General features: G+C 43.1%; 1 protein-coding gene across 8 annotated transcripts in view; it reads left to right on the top strand.

Moving 5' to 3' along the window:
- MAGI2 (membrane associated guanylate kinase, WW and PDZ domain containing 2) overlaps nt 1-14,056 on the top strand; it is a 498,445-nt gene that overhangs the window by 376,149 nt on the left and 108,240 nt on the right. For 5 of the 8 annotated variants that reach the window (XM_081957509.1, XM_081957508.1, XM_081957507.1 and 2 more), the window contains one exon: nt 4,316-4,396. The exons of the other annotated variants lie outside the window; for them this stretch is intronic. In XM_081957509.1, coding sequence (XP_081813635.1) covers nt 4,316-4,396 — 81 coding nt within the window. The remainder of the gene's footprint in view (nt 1-4,315; nt 4,397-14,056) is intronic. 8 annotated transcript variants of the gene reach the window in all.

The following is a 14,056-nucleotide window of genomic DNA, read 5'->3' as shown; positions in this document are numbered from 1 at the left end:
GAACTTAGAATGGGATTTTTCCCATTACTACAGGGCTAAACAAGAAGCTAAAGAAGAAGCTAAAGAAGGAGCATCCAGCAAAGTGACTGGGATTAAAAACAAGGTTGAAATCTCTAAAACTCTAAATCTCAGAGCATATTATCATTAAAAAGGATAATATGGTCTGAGCTGCCCAGAGTCAATTGGAGTCAGGCAGCACCTAAATGGAAGGAAGGAAGGAAGGAAGGAAGGAAGGAAGGAAGGAAGGAAGGAAGGAAGGAAGGAAGGAAGGAAGGAAGGAAGGAAGGAAGGCAGGCAGGCAGGCAGGCAGGAAGGAAGGAAGGAAGGAAGGAAGGAAGGAAGGCAGGCAGGCAGGCAGGCAGGCAGGCAGGCAGGCAGGCAGGCAGGCAGGCAGGAAGGAAGGAAGGAAGGAAGGAAGGAAGGAAGGAAGGAAGGAATGGTTTGAAATCACAAATGCTGTGTAAATATTGAACAATGGTAAGGCTGCAGACCTAGATGGTGTAACTGGAAAAGCTGGATGGAGAAATGTTAAAGCGCACAAACATTGGTTGAAATGTACTAATAATACTTGCCAAAAGAAGTGAAATTGCTTGTGTAAGAGTGTACTTCTGTCCACCTTGTTATAAAGAAGGGAAGAATTGGGTACTTCAAGACAAATGTAAAAGTAAGTAAAATGCAGTAGGAATACGTTATTTAAGAGGTATGGGTACTAAAGGAAGAAGAATGAGAAATAATGAATTGAGCACCTAGTGAATCTGAGCTATGTTTTTACTCCATTTTCTTTTTCTTCTCTCATTCCATGAATTTCACTGGCTTGTTCCTCCTTATTCCTTTTCTGCACTCTTCGCAACGTAGCTTATGCCAAAAAGGAAAAGTTGTAGTTATGATCATAGAAATGAATTAAAGTTTAAGTGCTAATACTGGATTATCTGCTATTACTCCTTAGCATGCTAGTGCGGTCTTAGATATTTATAAAGCCCTCTACAGATTCTAGGGGGGGGGGCACCATTAAATACCACGTAAATAATTTAATTCTGCCATGCATTGTATTCTAGTTTTTCTTTTTCCATATCTCTGCGAAGAGTCTGCTTAATTATATAGTGTTAATGAACACAGGCTAGCTTGGCTTATAAAGCAGAATAGAGCTCTCGAGATGGGTTACTGGGCTCCCAGTCAAACAGACGTTTTAAAGTTCAGCTCTTCTCAGAAATTCGATCGAACCTAAGGGGGATTAGTCTGAATCTAAAAATACTTGAGGGCTTTCTAATGAAGAGGATTGTTTATAACAAACAGTTGCTGTATTTGCTCTGCCTTATTTCTGATTGCCCTCATACCTTTTCCCTTGTAGTTAAGATGATAAGATAACCCAGGGGTGAGCCCACCTGTGGCTCCGGAGCCACAAGTGGCTCTTTCATCCCTCTGCTGCGGCTCCTTGTCGCCGATCGGCTCCACAGTTGATAAGGCTTTCCGTTAGAACAGGGAGATGAAAAAACATGCCATGCTAGGAGGAGACTCTATGGTGGGGGAACTGAACTTCCAGTTGAAAAGGGAAAAAAGGACGCCACGCTAGGAGGAGACTCTATGCTGGGGGAACCAGACTTCCGGTCGACAGAGGGAGAAGGACGCCATGCTAGGAGGAGACTCTATGGTAGGGAAACTGGACTTCCGGTCAGCTCCAGAATTGAATGAGGGGTTTCCGGTTAGGACCTTTGTGGCTCTTTGAGAGTTTAAGGTTGCCAATCCCTGAGATAACCTTTATCGTCCCTTTTTTCTGTGAAGATACTGGCACTCATTTAAAAATGAAATTATGATACTTACTTTCAAAAGAATATATATATGCACAGTCAACTTTCAAAAGAATATATATATGCACAGTCAACCCTTTTATAGCCTGAAGAGGAGTCTCCTGATCAACACCTGAGAGCCCTTACCGCCGATAATTGCGCCCTCGCTCCTTGCGTCTATGGGCGCGGCGATAACGGGCGTCCAGGAACTCCCTGTTAATCTCTGACTCACTGTTTCGTGACTCCTCCCCACTGCTCCAAGGCATGACATCAAGAGCCCCCCTCCTCTGGCTCTCATCGCTGCTCCATGCTTCAGGCGCCCCCTGGTGGCCGACCAGACTCTCGGATCCCTGCTCAGAGTCAGAACCCTGTCCAGAGTCCTCCACATCCTCCTGAGCCGACTCATAGGGACCCTCACTCTCGGAGTCTGGTGGCAGCTGCAACAGCTCCTGCTGGGCCACAACATATATCCATACATATACATGCACACCAGTGTTGGGTTGCTAACCGGTTTACTACCGGTTCGCTCTCTTGCTCGTGCGCGCATATGCAACACTTCTGCGCATGTGCAGAAGTGTCCGGGCAGGTGGGTGGAGCCTCCCACTGCTGCCACTCTGATGCGCACACATGCAAATATGCTGTATATATGCGCGTGTGAGTATCAGTGGTGGGTTCCGCATCCTGTTACAACCGGTAAGGTGCAACGGGGCCCGGCATCTACCACATGAGCACGCGCAACATGGGTGCACATGCGTGCAGCATGCGCATGCATCCTTACCTCCTGCGATGCTTTGCGATGCCTCCGTGACGCTCCAGCTGCTGGGCAGAGTGTCACGGAGGTGCCGTACACTCCATGCGCTTGCATGGAAGCACCGAAGAGCTAAAATACCGGTAAGGATCTCAGACAGGCGGGTTGGCCCTCTGGAGCACCGTACTGGAACGGTACCCAGTGCTCCCAGCAGGCACCGGTACGCCCATACCAGACCGTACCAATCATAACCCATCACTGGTGTGTATACATATGTATGCAAATGTATACACACACACACATACAAATTTCCTCCTTCATTCCAAGGCGTGAAAATGCGGCCTACACAATTCGAAGCTCCTTTTCAAGTGTTTTCTCTGGTCAAAAGTATTGAAGTGGGATATTAGATGCTTGTTTTCCACATTCGTGTTGGTCATCCATTGCCTGGTTCCTTCAGAATAATGTCCCAGAATAATTTCATACCTGGTTTTGATTCATTTGATGGTTGAGTCTTGATGACCATGTAGATATGAGTTTCTTCAGGAACAATTTCGTTGTATTTATTTTGTACAATGACAATGAAGGCTACGCTATCTGTCCTTGATCTGGTCCTTCACCATTTCCAAAGCTCCATCTGCCACTCCTCAAAATGAGTCCACCTACTTTGTTACTACTCTTCCCTTTCTCTTCCTTTCCATAATTTAGTCTAATACAGTTTTATATTGACAATAGTGGTGAATAGGTTTCAAAATATTTTATCCATCTAGAAAAACTTCACTTGTATCTACTACAGGGTGTCGATACTAGAATGTTCTTGAGTGTTATACATTATATTAACACACTGCTGTGTGGCTCAGTGGCTAAGACGCTGAGTTTGTCGATCAGAAAGGCCGGCAGTTCGGCGGTTCGACTCCCTAGCGCCGCGTAACGGATTGAGCTACCATTACTTGTCCCAGCTTCTGCCAACCTAGCAGTTCGAAAGAACGTAAAAATGCAAGTAGAAAAATAGGAACCACCTTTGGTGGGAAGGGAAAAGCGTTCTGTGCACCTTCGGCATTTAGTCCTGCCGGCCACATGACTACAGAGACATCTTCGGACAGCACTGACTCTTCGGCTTTGAAATGGAGATGAGCACCGCCCCCTAGAGTCGGGAACGGCTAGTACATAAGTGCAAGTGGAACCTTTACCTTAAACCTTGCAATATTTTACATTTCATAATTAAATTGTGTTTGATTTTATTACAGCTTTATCTTGGGTGAGGGGCAAACTTTAATTTACCACACATGCAGCATAAAATAATTATTTTGTTCCTCTTATATTTCCTTCTTTATTTTTTGATATGTGTCTTGAATTGATTAAAGCACTTGTGTGTGTTTTTTTTTAAAGTGTGAATATTTTATGCTTTTATGTTTAAGAGTTTAGTGCATTCCCACAAACTGAAAATATATACAGAAAACTCATCGTTATTCGTTTTGTGTAGCGGATGGGAGTTCATAATAGAAAGCACCTTATTAATTTGTTAGTGCTCTTAGATGATATGTTAAAAGAAAAGCAATATTCTGCATCTTACAATTGGTTTTAATCTTTAACCAGCTGTTGAATTATTTGCTGTATGCTAAGAATGCTTAAGTGAAAGAAAATAATCGAAATAAAATGAGTGTTGTAAAACCTACTCTGTTGCCAGTTGAAAAATGTCAATTCCAGTAATTGATAGTACCTAGATAAATGCTATAAGGACCATCAATCTGTAGACCTGAATGGTCAATTTCCTCTCCCCATACAGATCTTAATCTAATGGGTTGGATCCAAAGATTCCCTTCTTCCAATGGGGGAAGCTTTCCTCTGACAAAGGAAGAGAATGAAGGTAATAATGCTAAATTAAATATAATAAAGGTAACTGTCATGGCTCCAGGTATACAGGTAGTCCTTGACTTACAACAATTCGTTTCGTGACCGTTCAGAGTCACCACGGCACCGGAAAAAGGGACTGGTGACCATTTTTCACACTTATAGCCATAAGACACTTACGACCACACTTCCAGGAGCCCCGTCATCCCGTGAACAAAATTCGGAGCCACGGCGATGCGGTGGAGAGAGTGCGGTACTGCAGGCTTCTTCTGCAGACTGCCAGCTGCCTGCAATTTGGCAGTTCGAATCTCACCAGGTTCAAGGCTGACTCAGCCTTCCATCCTTCTGAGGTGGGTCAAATGAGGACCCAGAATTGTTGGGGGTGACAGGCTGACTCTGTAAACCACTTAGAGAAGCCCGTCAAGCCCTGTGAAGAGGTATAGAAGTCTAAGTGCTATTGCTACTGCTTGGCAACGGACTCATAGTGATGACCGTCGTGGTGTCCCAGGATCATGTGGTTCCCCTTTCACAAACCTTCTGGTAAGGATATCGATGGGGAAGCCAGATTCACTTAATAACCATGTTCTTAACTGAACAACTGGAGTGATTCACTTAGCCACGGTGGCAAGAAAAGTCGCAAAACGGGGCAAAACTGATTTCACAAATGTCTCACTTGCCAAGGGAAACTTTGGGCTCAGTTTGCGGCGGTAAGTCGAAGGACTCCCTGTATTCAATTTTTACCAGAGTTAGTGCCTGCTTAGAAGACTGTTTTGATTTTGCTACTTCTGGTCTGTTTCACTGAAGTTCTAAAATTCAGCAAAGAAAAATGAGCAGATCCTTCCCGCGCCCCCCTATTTTATTGGGAATGCAAACCAAGTTTTAATTTGTTTCCTTGTTTTTCTCTAAGCATAGCCTTTTAGCCTTAAAGAGCCGTGGTGGTGCAGTGGTTAGAACGCAGTATTGCAGGCTAACTCTGCAATACTGTCAGCAGTTCGATTCTCACCAGGCTCAAGGTTGACTCAGCCTTCCATCCTTCTGAGGTGGGTAAAATGAGGACCCAGATTGCTGGGGGCAACATGCTCTGTAAACTGCTTAGAGAGGGCTGTAAAAGCACTGAGAAGCGGTATATAAGTCTATTGCTATTGCTTTTGCTAGCTTCTCTCGCGAGCTCTGCTTCCTCAACCTTCTTACATTGTTTTGCTGAGAGAATATGCTTCTTTTGCTATTGCCGCTTCAAAATTTGAAGGCATTGTTATGCAATGTATCTGCCAATGACACCATTTTCTCACAATGGTGTCCTCTAGTGTCAAAATAAATGTCTTATTACGATTCACAGAGCTACGGCCTGTGGTTTTTCGGTTGTTGTTTTTTAATCGTTATCTAGACATTTTTTTTAAAGTGTCCTATTTGGGGAGGGAAATTAGAAAACCTGAAAAGAAGGAGAGGAATCAGAACACAGCCTTCAATTTTCATCGCTGCCGAAATGAAATAGTTTTGCTTTGCATGAAAAAAACATTTCGCTTGAAGGACACCTGGAAGCTTCATCTGGTGCAAGATGCAACTAGACAGACAATTATGTATCATCTTCTTCTTTTAACGACCCCATAATCCCTTGCAGACTGGAGTTTTACTGGCCGGATGCCTTCCTGTCATCAATGCGGAGTTTTGTTCAGTAGATATATTCTCATTGTGGCCAGAGAGAGAAATATCGGCCTCTACCTAGGATTGAATTCATAGCCTCCTGATTGTTAGGCGAGAGCTCCACCGCACCATTTCTAGACAGAGAATTATGTATGTCCCTAGGAAGATATCTATTACATCAGTTAGTGAGCTGCATTGGTTACCAGTTTCCTTCCAGACGCAACTCAAGATGCTGGTTTTGATCTTGAAAGCTCTACATGGCATAGAACCAAGTTTTCTGAGGGACCACCTCTTCCCTGTTACATCTACCCATCCTACCAGGTGAGGCAGAAGGCTTGCTGTGGGTCCTGTCTCCAAAGGAGTTCCATCTGGTGGAACCCAGGCAGTAGTGTGCCTTTTCTGCTGTGTCCCCTACTCTCTGGAACATCATTAAACCCAAGGTGAGGATAGCCACATCTCTGTTAGCCTCCCAGAAGGATATTAAAACATGGGGTTTTTCACCAGCCTAAGGGAATACAAGATGGCTGTCTGAGATTAAGTGATCTTTGTTCATGTTAGAAATTATGTTTATATATAGCACCACAGAGCAAACAAAGGTTACAGTCACCATGTGCTTTACTGCTCAACAGTTTTTAACTGTAACAAGAAACAGGAAAATCTACTTAGAACAACAAAGCATAGAGTACAGTATATATCATAGATCCAAACTTGTAAACACTGCCATCTACTGCCTGAATACTACTGCAGTTGTTGCATAAAGATTACATTCCAATACTTCACCCACATTCCCGGATTTTATCTTTCTATTTTCCTGTTTATCTGTTATTTTTTTAATTTATTTAGTTTTAGATTTTTGTGGAGTTTTTAGCCATTGTGTTGTACAGCTCACAAGACACCTGTGTTTGTGAGCTGGGTGGCTGTATAAATATTTATCTATTTATTTATTGTATATTTCCTATTTCTAAATCACCCCTTTCCACCAGAGATACGCTAAGGTAAATAAATATGTAAATAAGAGTTCTCATTTCCTAACATCTTGGAGTAGACCCTTTTATAAAAACCATGGGTTTAAATAGTAAGGTTCTACATTTAGCCAAGAAAAATGAAATGCACAGGTACAGTATAGGTGGTACCTTGCTCAACAGTAGTAACTGGGAGATGGATGTTGGAGTCCTAGTGGACAACCATTTAAATAGGAGCCAGCTGTGTGCAGCAACTGCCAAAAAAGCCAACACAGTTCTAGGCTGCATAAACAGAGGGATAGAATTGAGATCAAGTGAAGAGTTAATACCACTTTATAAAGCCTTGGAAAGGCCACACTTGGAATACTGCATTCAGTTTTGGTCTCCCCGATGTAAAAAAGATGTGGAGACTCTAGAAAGAGTGCAGAGAAGAGCAACAAAGAGGATTAGGGGACTGGAGACTAAAACATATGAAGAACGGTTGCTGGAACTGTGTATGTCTAGTGTGATGAAAAGAAGGACTAGGGGAGACATGATAGCAGTCTTCCAGTATCTCAGGAGCTGCCCCAAAGAAGAGGAAGTCAAGCTATTCTCCAAAGCACCCAAGGACAGGACAAGAAGCAATGGGTGGAAACTAATCAAGGAGAGAAACAATTTAGAACTGAGGAGAAATTTCCTGACAGTTAGAACAATTAACCAGTGGAACAGCTTGCCTCCAGAAGTTGTGAATGATCAAACAGCGGAAGTTTTTAAGAAGATGTTGGACAGCCATTTGTCTGAAATGGTATAGGGTTTCCTGCCTAGGCAGGGGGTTGGACTAGAAGACCTCCAAGGTCCCTTCCAACTCTGTTATTCTATTTTTTTTCAAATTGCTATTCACTTTTGGCAATACAGTGAACATTTGAGTTCTTGGATTTGGGAGGCACAGAGTTTGCATCTAGCCAACCAGGTTTCCTCTATGATTCACTGAATTTGCATAATTGTGAGTCCTCTCCCCAATTAGTCTTTTGAAATGAAAACGGAATGGATTGTGCCAGATGGATCAATGCCTATATTGCATTGAGTGAAAAAACCCTAAATAACTCTACATCCAATGTTTGGTGAACAGCCCTTGCAAGCCAAGCGAAACGATGACTGTGGGCTTTGGTTGATTCCAAGGTGAGAATAAATAGGTCCGTTTCCTCATCAATTATTTTTTTTTAGCATTTTAATTTTCCCATATATTTTTTTAAAAAAATCTTAGACTAACAGACGCATCCATCTACTAGGAAGATGAGAAAATAGATATGATAGCATTTCATGTATGACAGCTGGGCCGGCTTCCAACTCTGAAGCCAAATGTGGTTTCTAAAATCACATTCACATGAGCCACGATGGCACAGCGGTTAGAGAGTGCAGTACTTCAGGCTACTTCTGCTGACTGCCGGCTGCCTGCAATTTGGCAGTTCTATTCTCATCGGCTCAAGGCTGACTCCACCTTCCATCGTTCCGAGGTGGGTAAAATGAGGACCCAGATTGTTGGGGGCAATGGGCTGACTCTGTAAACCACTTAGAGACAGCTGTAAAAGCACTGTGAAGTCTAAGTGCTATTGCTCTTCCTTCCTTCCTTCCTTCCTTCCTTCCTTCCTTCCTTCCTTCCTTCCTTCCTTCCTTCCTTCCCAGTGGTTAGAATGCAGTATTGCAGGTCCACTGCCACAAGTGCGATCCTGACCAACTCAAAGGTTGACTCAGCCTTCCATCCTTCCAAGGAGGGTAAAATGAGGACCCAGATTGTTGGGGGCAATAGGCTGACTCTGTAAACCGCTTAGAGAGGGCTGTAAAAGCACTGTGAAGTGGTATATAAGTGCTATTGCAATCCCTCCCTCTCTTCGTACTTCCTTCCTTCCTTCCTTCCTTCCTTCCTTCCTTCCTTCCTTCCTTCCTTCCTTCCTTCCTTCCTTCCTTCCTCTAATTCCCTTTCTCATTCTCCTTCCTGGTGGCACAGTGGTTAGAATGCGGTCCTGCAGGCTACTTCTGCTAATTGCCAGCAGATCCTGACCGGCTCAAGGTTGATTCAGCTTTCCATCCTTCCAAGGTGGCTAAAATGAGGACCTAGATTGTTGGGGGCTAAGAGGCTGACTCTGTAAACCGCTTAGAGAGGGCTGTAAAAGCACTGTGAAGTGGTATATAAGTCTAGGTGCTATTGTTATTTTGTAAATCTTAGAATTTTCTCTAATCCTCATTGCTGGAAACAGAACTCATCATTTTCGCCATAGAAACAAACTGTAGTATAAGCTGGAAAGGAATGAAGTCATAAACAATGAAAATTTCCAAATATTGGCGACCAATTTTTGAACCTGAAGCGACAAATATGAAATGCACAGGTACAATATAGGTGGTACCTTGCTCAATAGTAGTAACTGTGAGAGGGATTTTGGAGTCCTAGTGGACAACCATTGAAATAGGAGCCAGCTGTGTGTAGCAGCTGCCAAAAAAGCCAACGCAGTTCTGCCTTGGTAAGGCCACACTTGGAATACTGCATTCAGTTTTGGTCGCCACGATGTAGAAAAGATGTGGAGACTCTAGAAAGAGTGCAGAGAAGAGCAACAAAGATGATGAGGGGACTGGAGGCTAAAACATATGAAGAACGGTTGCTGGAACTGGGTATGTCTAGTTTAATGAAAAGAAGGACTAGGGGAGACATGATAGCAGTATTCCAATATCTCAGGGGTTGCACCAAAGAAGAGGGAGTCAAGCTATTCTCCAAGGCACCTGAGGGTAGAACAAGAAGCAATGAGTGGAAACGAATCAAGGAGAGAAGCAACTTAGAACTGAGGAGAAATTTCCTGACAGTTAGAACAATTAATCAGTGGAACAGCTTGCCTCCAGAAGTTGTCTATCTATTTATCTATCTCTATCTCTTTATCTATCTCTTTATCTATCTATCTATCTATCTATCTATCTATCTATCTATCTATCTATCTATCTTATTTATCTTAAAGTAGATCAATCTACAATACTCTTACCTTCCCTTTTATCTCTCCTCCTCCTCCTCCTCCATTCCAGAATGTAGTACAATTCCAACAAAGCAATGGGTTGTAATCAGAGGAGCTGCGAGTGAGTAGGCAGCTATATAGCACATTTTCTAAAACAAACAAATAAATAAATAAATGTACCATTTGCGTTTATTCAGCCATAGTACCCATTTCTGTCCCAAAGGTATTCTTTGCCAATAAGGGTAATGTTTCAGTTCTTTTTTTTTTTCAATTAGTAGTTGAATGTTATTTTATGTGTAATGGCAGGTGCAACATTTAAAAGGTATAGTAACCGTTTGTAATACCTTTGAGAGTTTTCTGTTTTGATTTTAATTATTCTAAAGCACCTCTAAAAGCATAGGTAAATTGAAGAAATTGATAGTTGCTTTCTCTTTGGTTGATCGTGATACAATTGACTAGGTCTGGAATGCTAACCAACTCCCAGAAGAGAATCTAACTTTAACAGGATAACAGAGTTGGAAGGGACTTTGGAGGTCTTCTAGTCCAACCCTCCTGCTCAAGCAGGAAATCCAGCATTAATAGAGGAATACAATCAAGTTCAAGTGAGGTACTAGTTCCACTTTATGAAGCCTTAGTAAGACCACACCTAAAATACTGCATCCAGTTTTGGTCACCACACTATAAAAAAGACGTTGAGACTCTAGAAAGAGTGCAGAGAAGAGCAACCAGGATGATTAGGAGGCTGAAACATACAATGAACGGTTGCAGGAACTGGGCCTGGCTAGTCTAGTGAAGAGAAGGACCAGGGGAGACAGGAGAGTATCTTCCAATATTTGAGGGGTTGCCACAGAGAGGAGGTGATCAACCTGTTCTCCAAAGCACCTGAAGGCCAGACAAGGAATAATGGGTGGAAACTGAACAAGGAGAGATTCAACCTGAAAATAAGGAGAAATTTTCTGACTGTGAGAACAATCAATCAATGGGCAATTGTTTGGGGTTTGAAGATGCTGGGCACGTACTTCTGACTATATGAATACATCCTGGGCCCATCTTGCCAGACTAAATTCACGAAGCAGACTCCTTGTCCTGACAAAATCCCTTTTTATTAAGCTAATGTGAATTTCTCTCATCCACATCCAGCAAAGTCTCAGCAAACAATCTTTCAAGGGTGAATTTACAACCACGGACCTTTATCAGGCTTGGAGAGCTGCCAGGCTGATATCTTCTGAACTCAACGCTGTACAAGAAAATACTTGGCAAGGAGTCTCTGAGAGTCATGAACAAATCTTCACACTAATTAAGCAAACTAATTGTCCCCTGCAAACTCCACTCCCCTTTTGCTCCTCTTTATTCCCTATGGGAGGAGCCTTTCACCCTCCACCTGTGCCTTTACTCCCAAGTCAACCCTTGTTCCTTAGCTGTTCCCTTCTCCTGGCAGCTCTGTGCATGCGCACATCGGGAACAGGCTCCAGCTGTTCTTCTGCCCGACTGATATCCGACTCCGAAGGCAGCTGATAACTGTCGGATGGCCCTGGCCCCATCTCTGCCTCCGACACAGAGCCCTCATCAGAGCCTTCCCCAGATGGCAGGACTGGCCCAGGTTCCTCCCCAACCTCCTCACTATCTGAGTCTGCAACCATCTCCGCTGGCTGCTGACGGGTCAAAACAAAGAGGATAAGAATATTACCGGCCAAGTCACTTGAAAAATGGATTATTCTGTTGTTTACAATTCTTTACAAAGACAAAACAAGATGACATATAACCAGATGCTTGTAAATCTTTCACAACTAGCCTTGATTAAAATAAGCAACAGCCAAATAATGAATTGTTTTCTTGTTGGCTGAAGCTAATGCTTGGTCCTGACTCAGATCAAAGCATTTTATCATGCTCTTCTACTTCTTTTCATTGCTGGCTTGGCAGATGTCAAGATAAGGCCGTATCTGGCAAGAAGGGAAAACATTCGAGCCAAATCTTCTAGTGGTTGTTGAAATTCCATCTACCGCTGTCAATGCACGCAGCCATTCAGAAATAATTAAAATATTTACTCCTCATCCATCGTGCCATCCGACTTAGAAATGGGTCCCCATTTCATTCAGTGAGTTCAATTGCCAGGAAAGCAGCCAACAAGCCTTAACTTACTACTGATCAAGGAAAATCACTGTATGTTCTTTCCCCACTGGCCTATGTGTCAAGAGATTTTGGCTGCTATTTTCCACCTAAATCAGTTTACAACTTCCTCGGTCCTTGTTTTGCAAGGCATTGTTTTGTTACCAGAGCCGTGGTGACGCAGTGGTTAGAATGCAGTATTGCAAGGCTGACTCTGCCCACAGCCAGGAGTTCAATTCTGATGTGACTCAAGTTTCCATCCTTCCAAGGTCGGTAAAATGAGGACCCATATTGTTGGGGGTAATGTGTGAAGTGGAATGGAATGGAATGGAATGGAATGGAATAGAATAGAATAGAATAGAATAGAATAGAATAGAATAGAATAGAATAGAATAGAATAGAATAGAATGAAGGGATCTTGGAGGTCTTCTAATCCAACCCCCTGCTCAGGCAGGAAACTGGAGGTGATATTCAACAGGTTCTGACCAGTTCTGGAGAACCAGTAGCAAAAATTTTGAGTACTTCAGAGAATCGGTAAATACCACTTCTGATGGCGCCACCCCCATCTATTCTCTGCCTCCTGAGTCCCAGCTGATCAAAAGGAAATGGGGATTTTGCAGTATCCTTCCCCTGGAGTGGGGAGGGAATGGGGATTTTGCAGTATCCTTCCCCTGGAGTGGGGAGGGAATGGGGATTTTGCAGTAACCTTCCCCTGGAGTGGGGAGGGAATGGAGATTTTACAGTATCCTTCCCCCAGGATTGAGGAGGGAATGGAGATTTTGCAGTATCCTTCCCCTGCCTTGCCCACCAAGCCACACCCACAGAACCAGTAGTAAACATTTTTGAATCCCACCACTGGAGGAAACCCTCTATCATCTCTAACAGTCTATGGAGATTCACAGTCATCCAAGTCGTGGTTGTGCCAAAGTTGCTTTTTCAAGAAGCAACTGGTTTTTCTTTGAAGATGTTTAGCTTCTCATCCCAGAAGCTTCTTCAGTTTAGAATAGTATAGAATATTGGCCAAGTGTGGTTGGACACACAAGGAATTTGTCTCCCGTGCAGAAGCTCTCAGTGTACATAAAAGCTATCAGAGATAAATCATCCGCTCCTTTGGATGAGAAGCGAAACGTCTTCAAGGAAAACCAAGAAGGTCCAGCTATGCTTCTTGCGGGGAGAAAAAGAACTTCTGGGAGATCTTCGACACCATCCAACATCCACATCTGCCTAGCCCAGACGGAAGAATTTGATAGGTGGATAAAAATGTGAAATCTAGTCTGAACATCTGGCTGACCGTTCCATGAACCATAAAATAATACGCTGCCATAAGCCATGTTGAACTCTTGCTGAGACGAGTCCTTCTACCAAGGACTTCTCCCTTCGTCCTCCCTCTAGGAAAAAAAAATACTTCTCAAAGGCCAGAAATACAGCGCAGTCCTTGTGAGTAGCTGTGCCATCGTGCAAGCTTTGATTAAAATGATAAAGGTGAAGCTCTTGATAGCACAAGCACAAGCCAGGCAAAAATCACAGACATGGTTCCATCCCAGTTTCATCGTAACTCTTCCCCCCACTTTTATTTTTGCTTTGGATAAAATAGCTTGTTTGATTAGCTTCTAATTCCTACCTCAATTCCTACCTTTTGACTTTAATACACATTTAATACAGTTGGTGGCAAAAATTAAAAAAAAAAAGGATCGGACTGAGATTAAGAAGAGCTTCAACCTGGAACTAAAGACAAATTTCCTGGTATTGAGAACAATTAATCAGTGGAATGGCTTGCCTCCAGAAATTGTGAATGCTCCATCACTGGAGGTTTTTAAGAAGAGATTGGACACCATTTGGATGAAATGGTCTAGGGTTTCCTACCTGGGCAGGGGGTTGGACCAGAAGACCTTCAAGGTCCCTTCCAACTTTGCTATTCTGTTATGCTGTTATGCTGTTTTCTTCCTTCCTTCCTTCCTTCCTTCCTTCCTTCCTTCCTTCCTTCCTTCCTTC

Source organism: Natrix helvetica (genome assembly GCF_964273705.1).
Source record: "Natrix helvetica genome assembly, chromosome: 6".
Taxonomy (NCBI): domain Eukaryota; kingdom Metazoa; phylum Chordata; class Lepidosauria; order Squamata; family Natricidae; genus Natrix; species Natrix helvetica.
The sequence above is the reverse complement of the archived record's forward strand: the minus strand, read 5'-3'. Positions and strand labels throughout refer to the sequence as shown.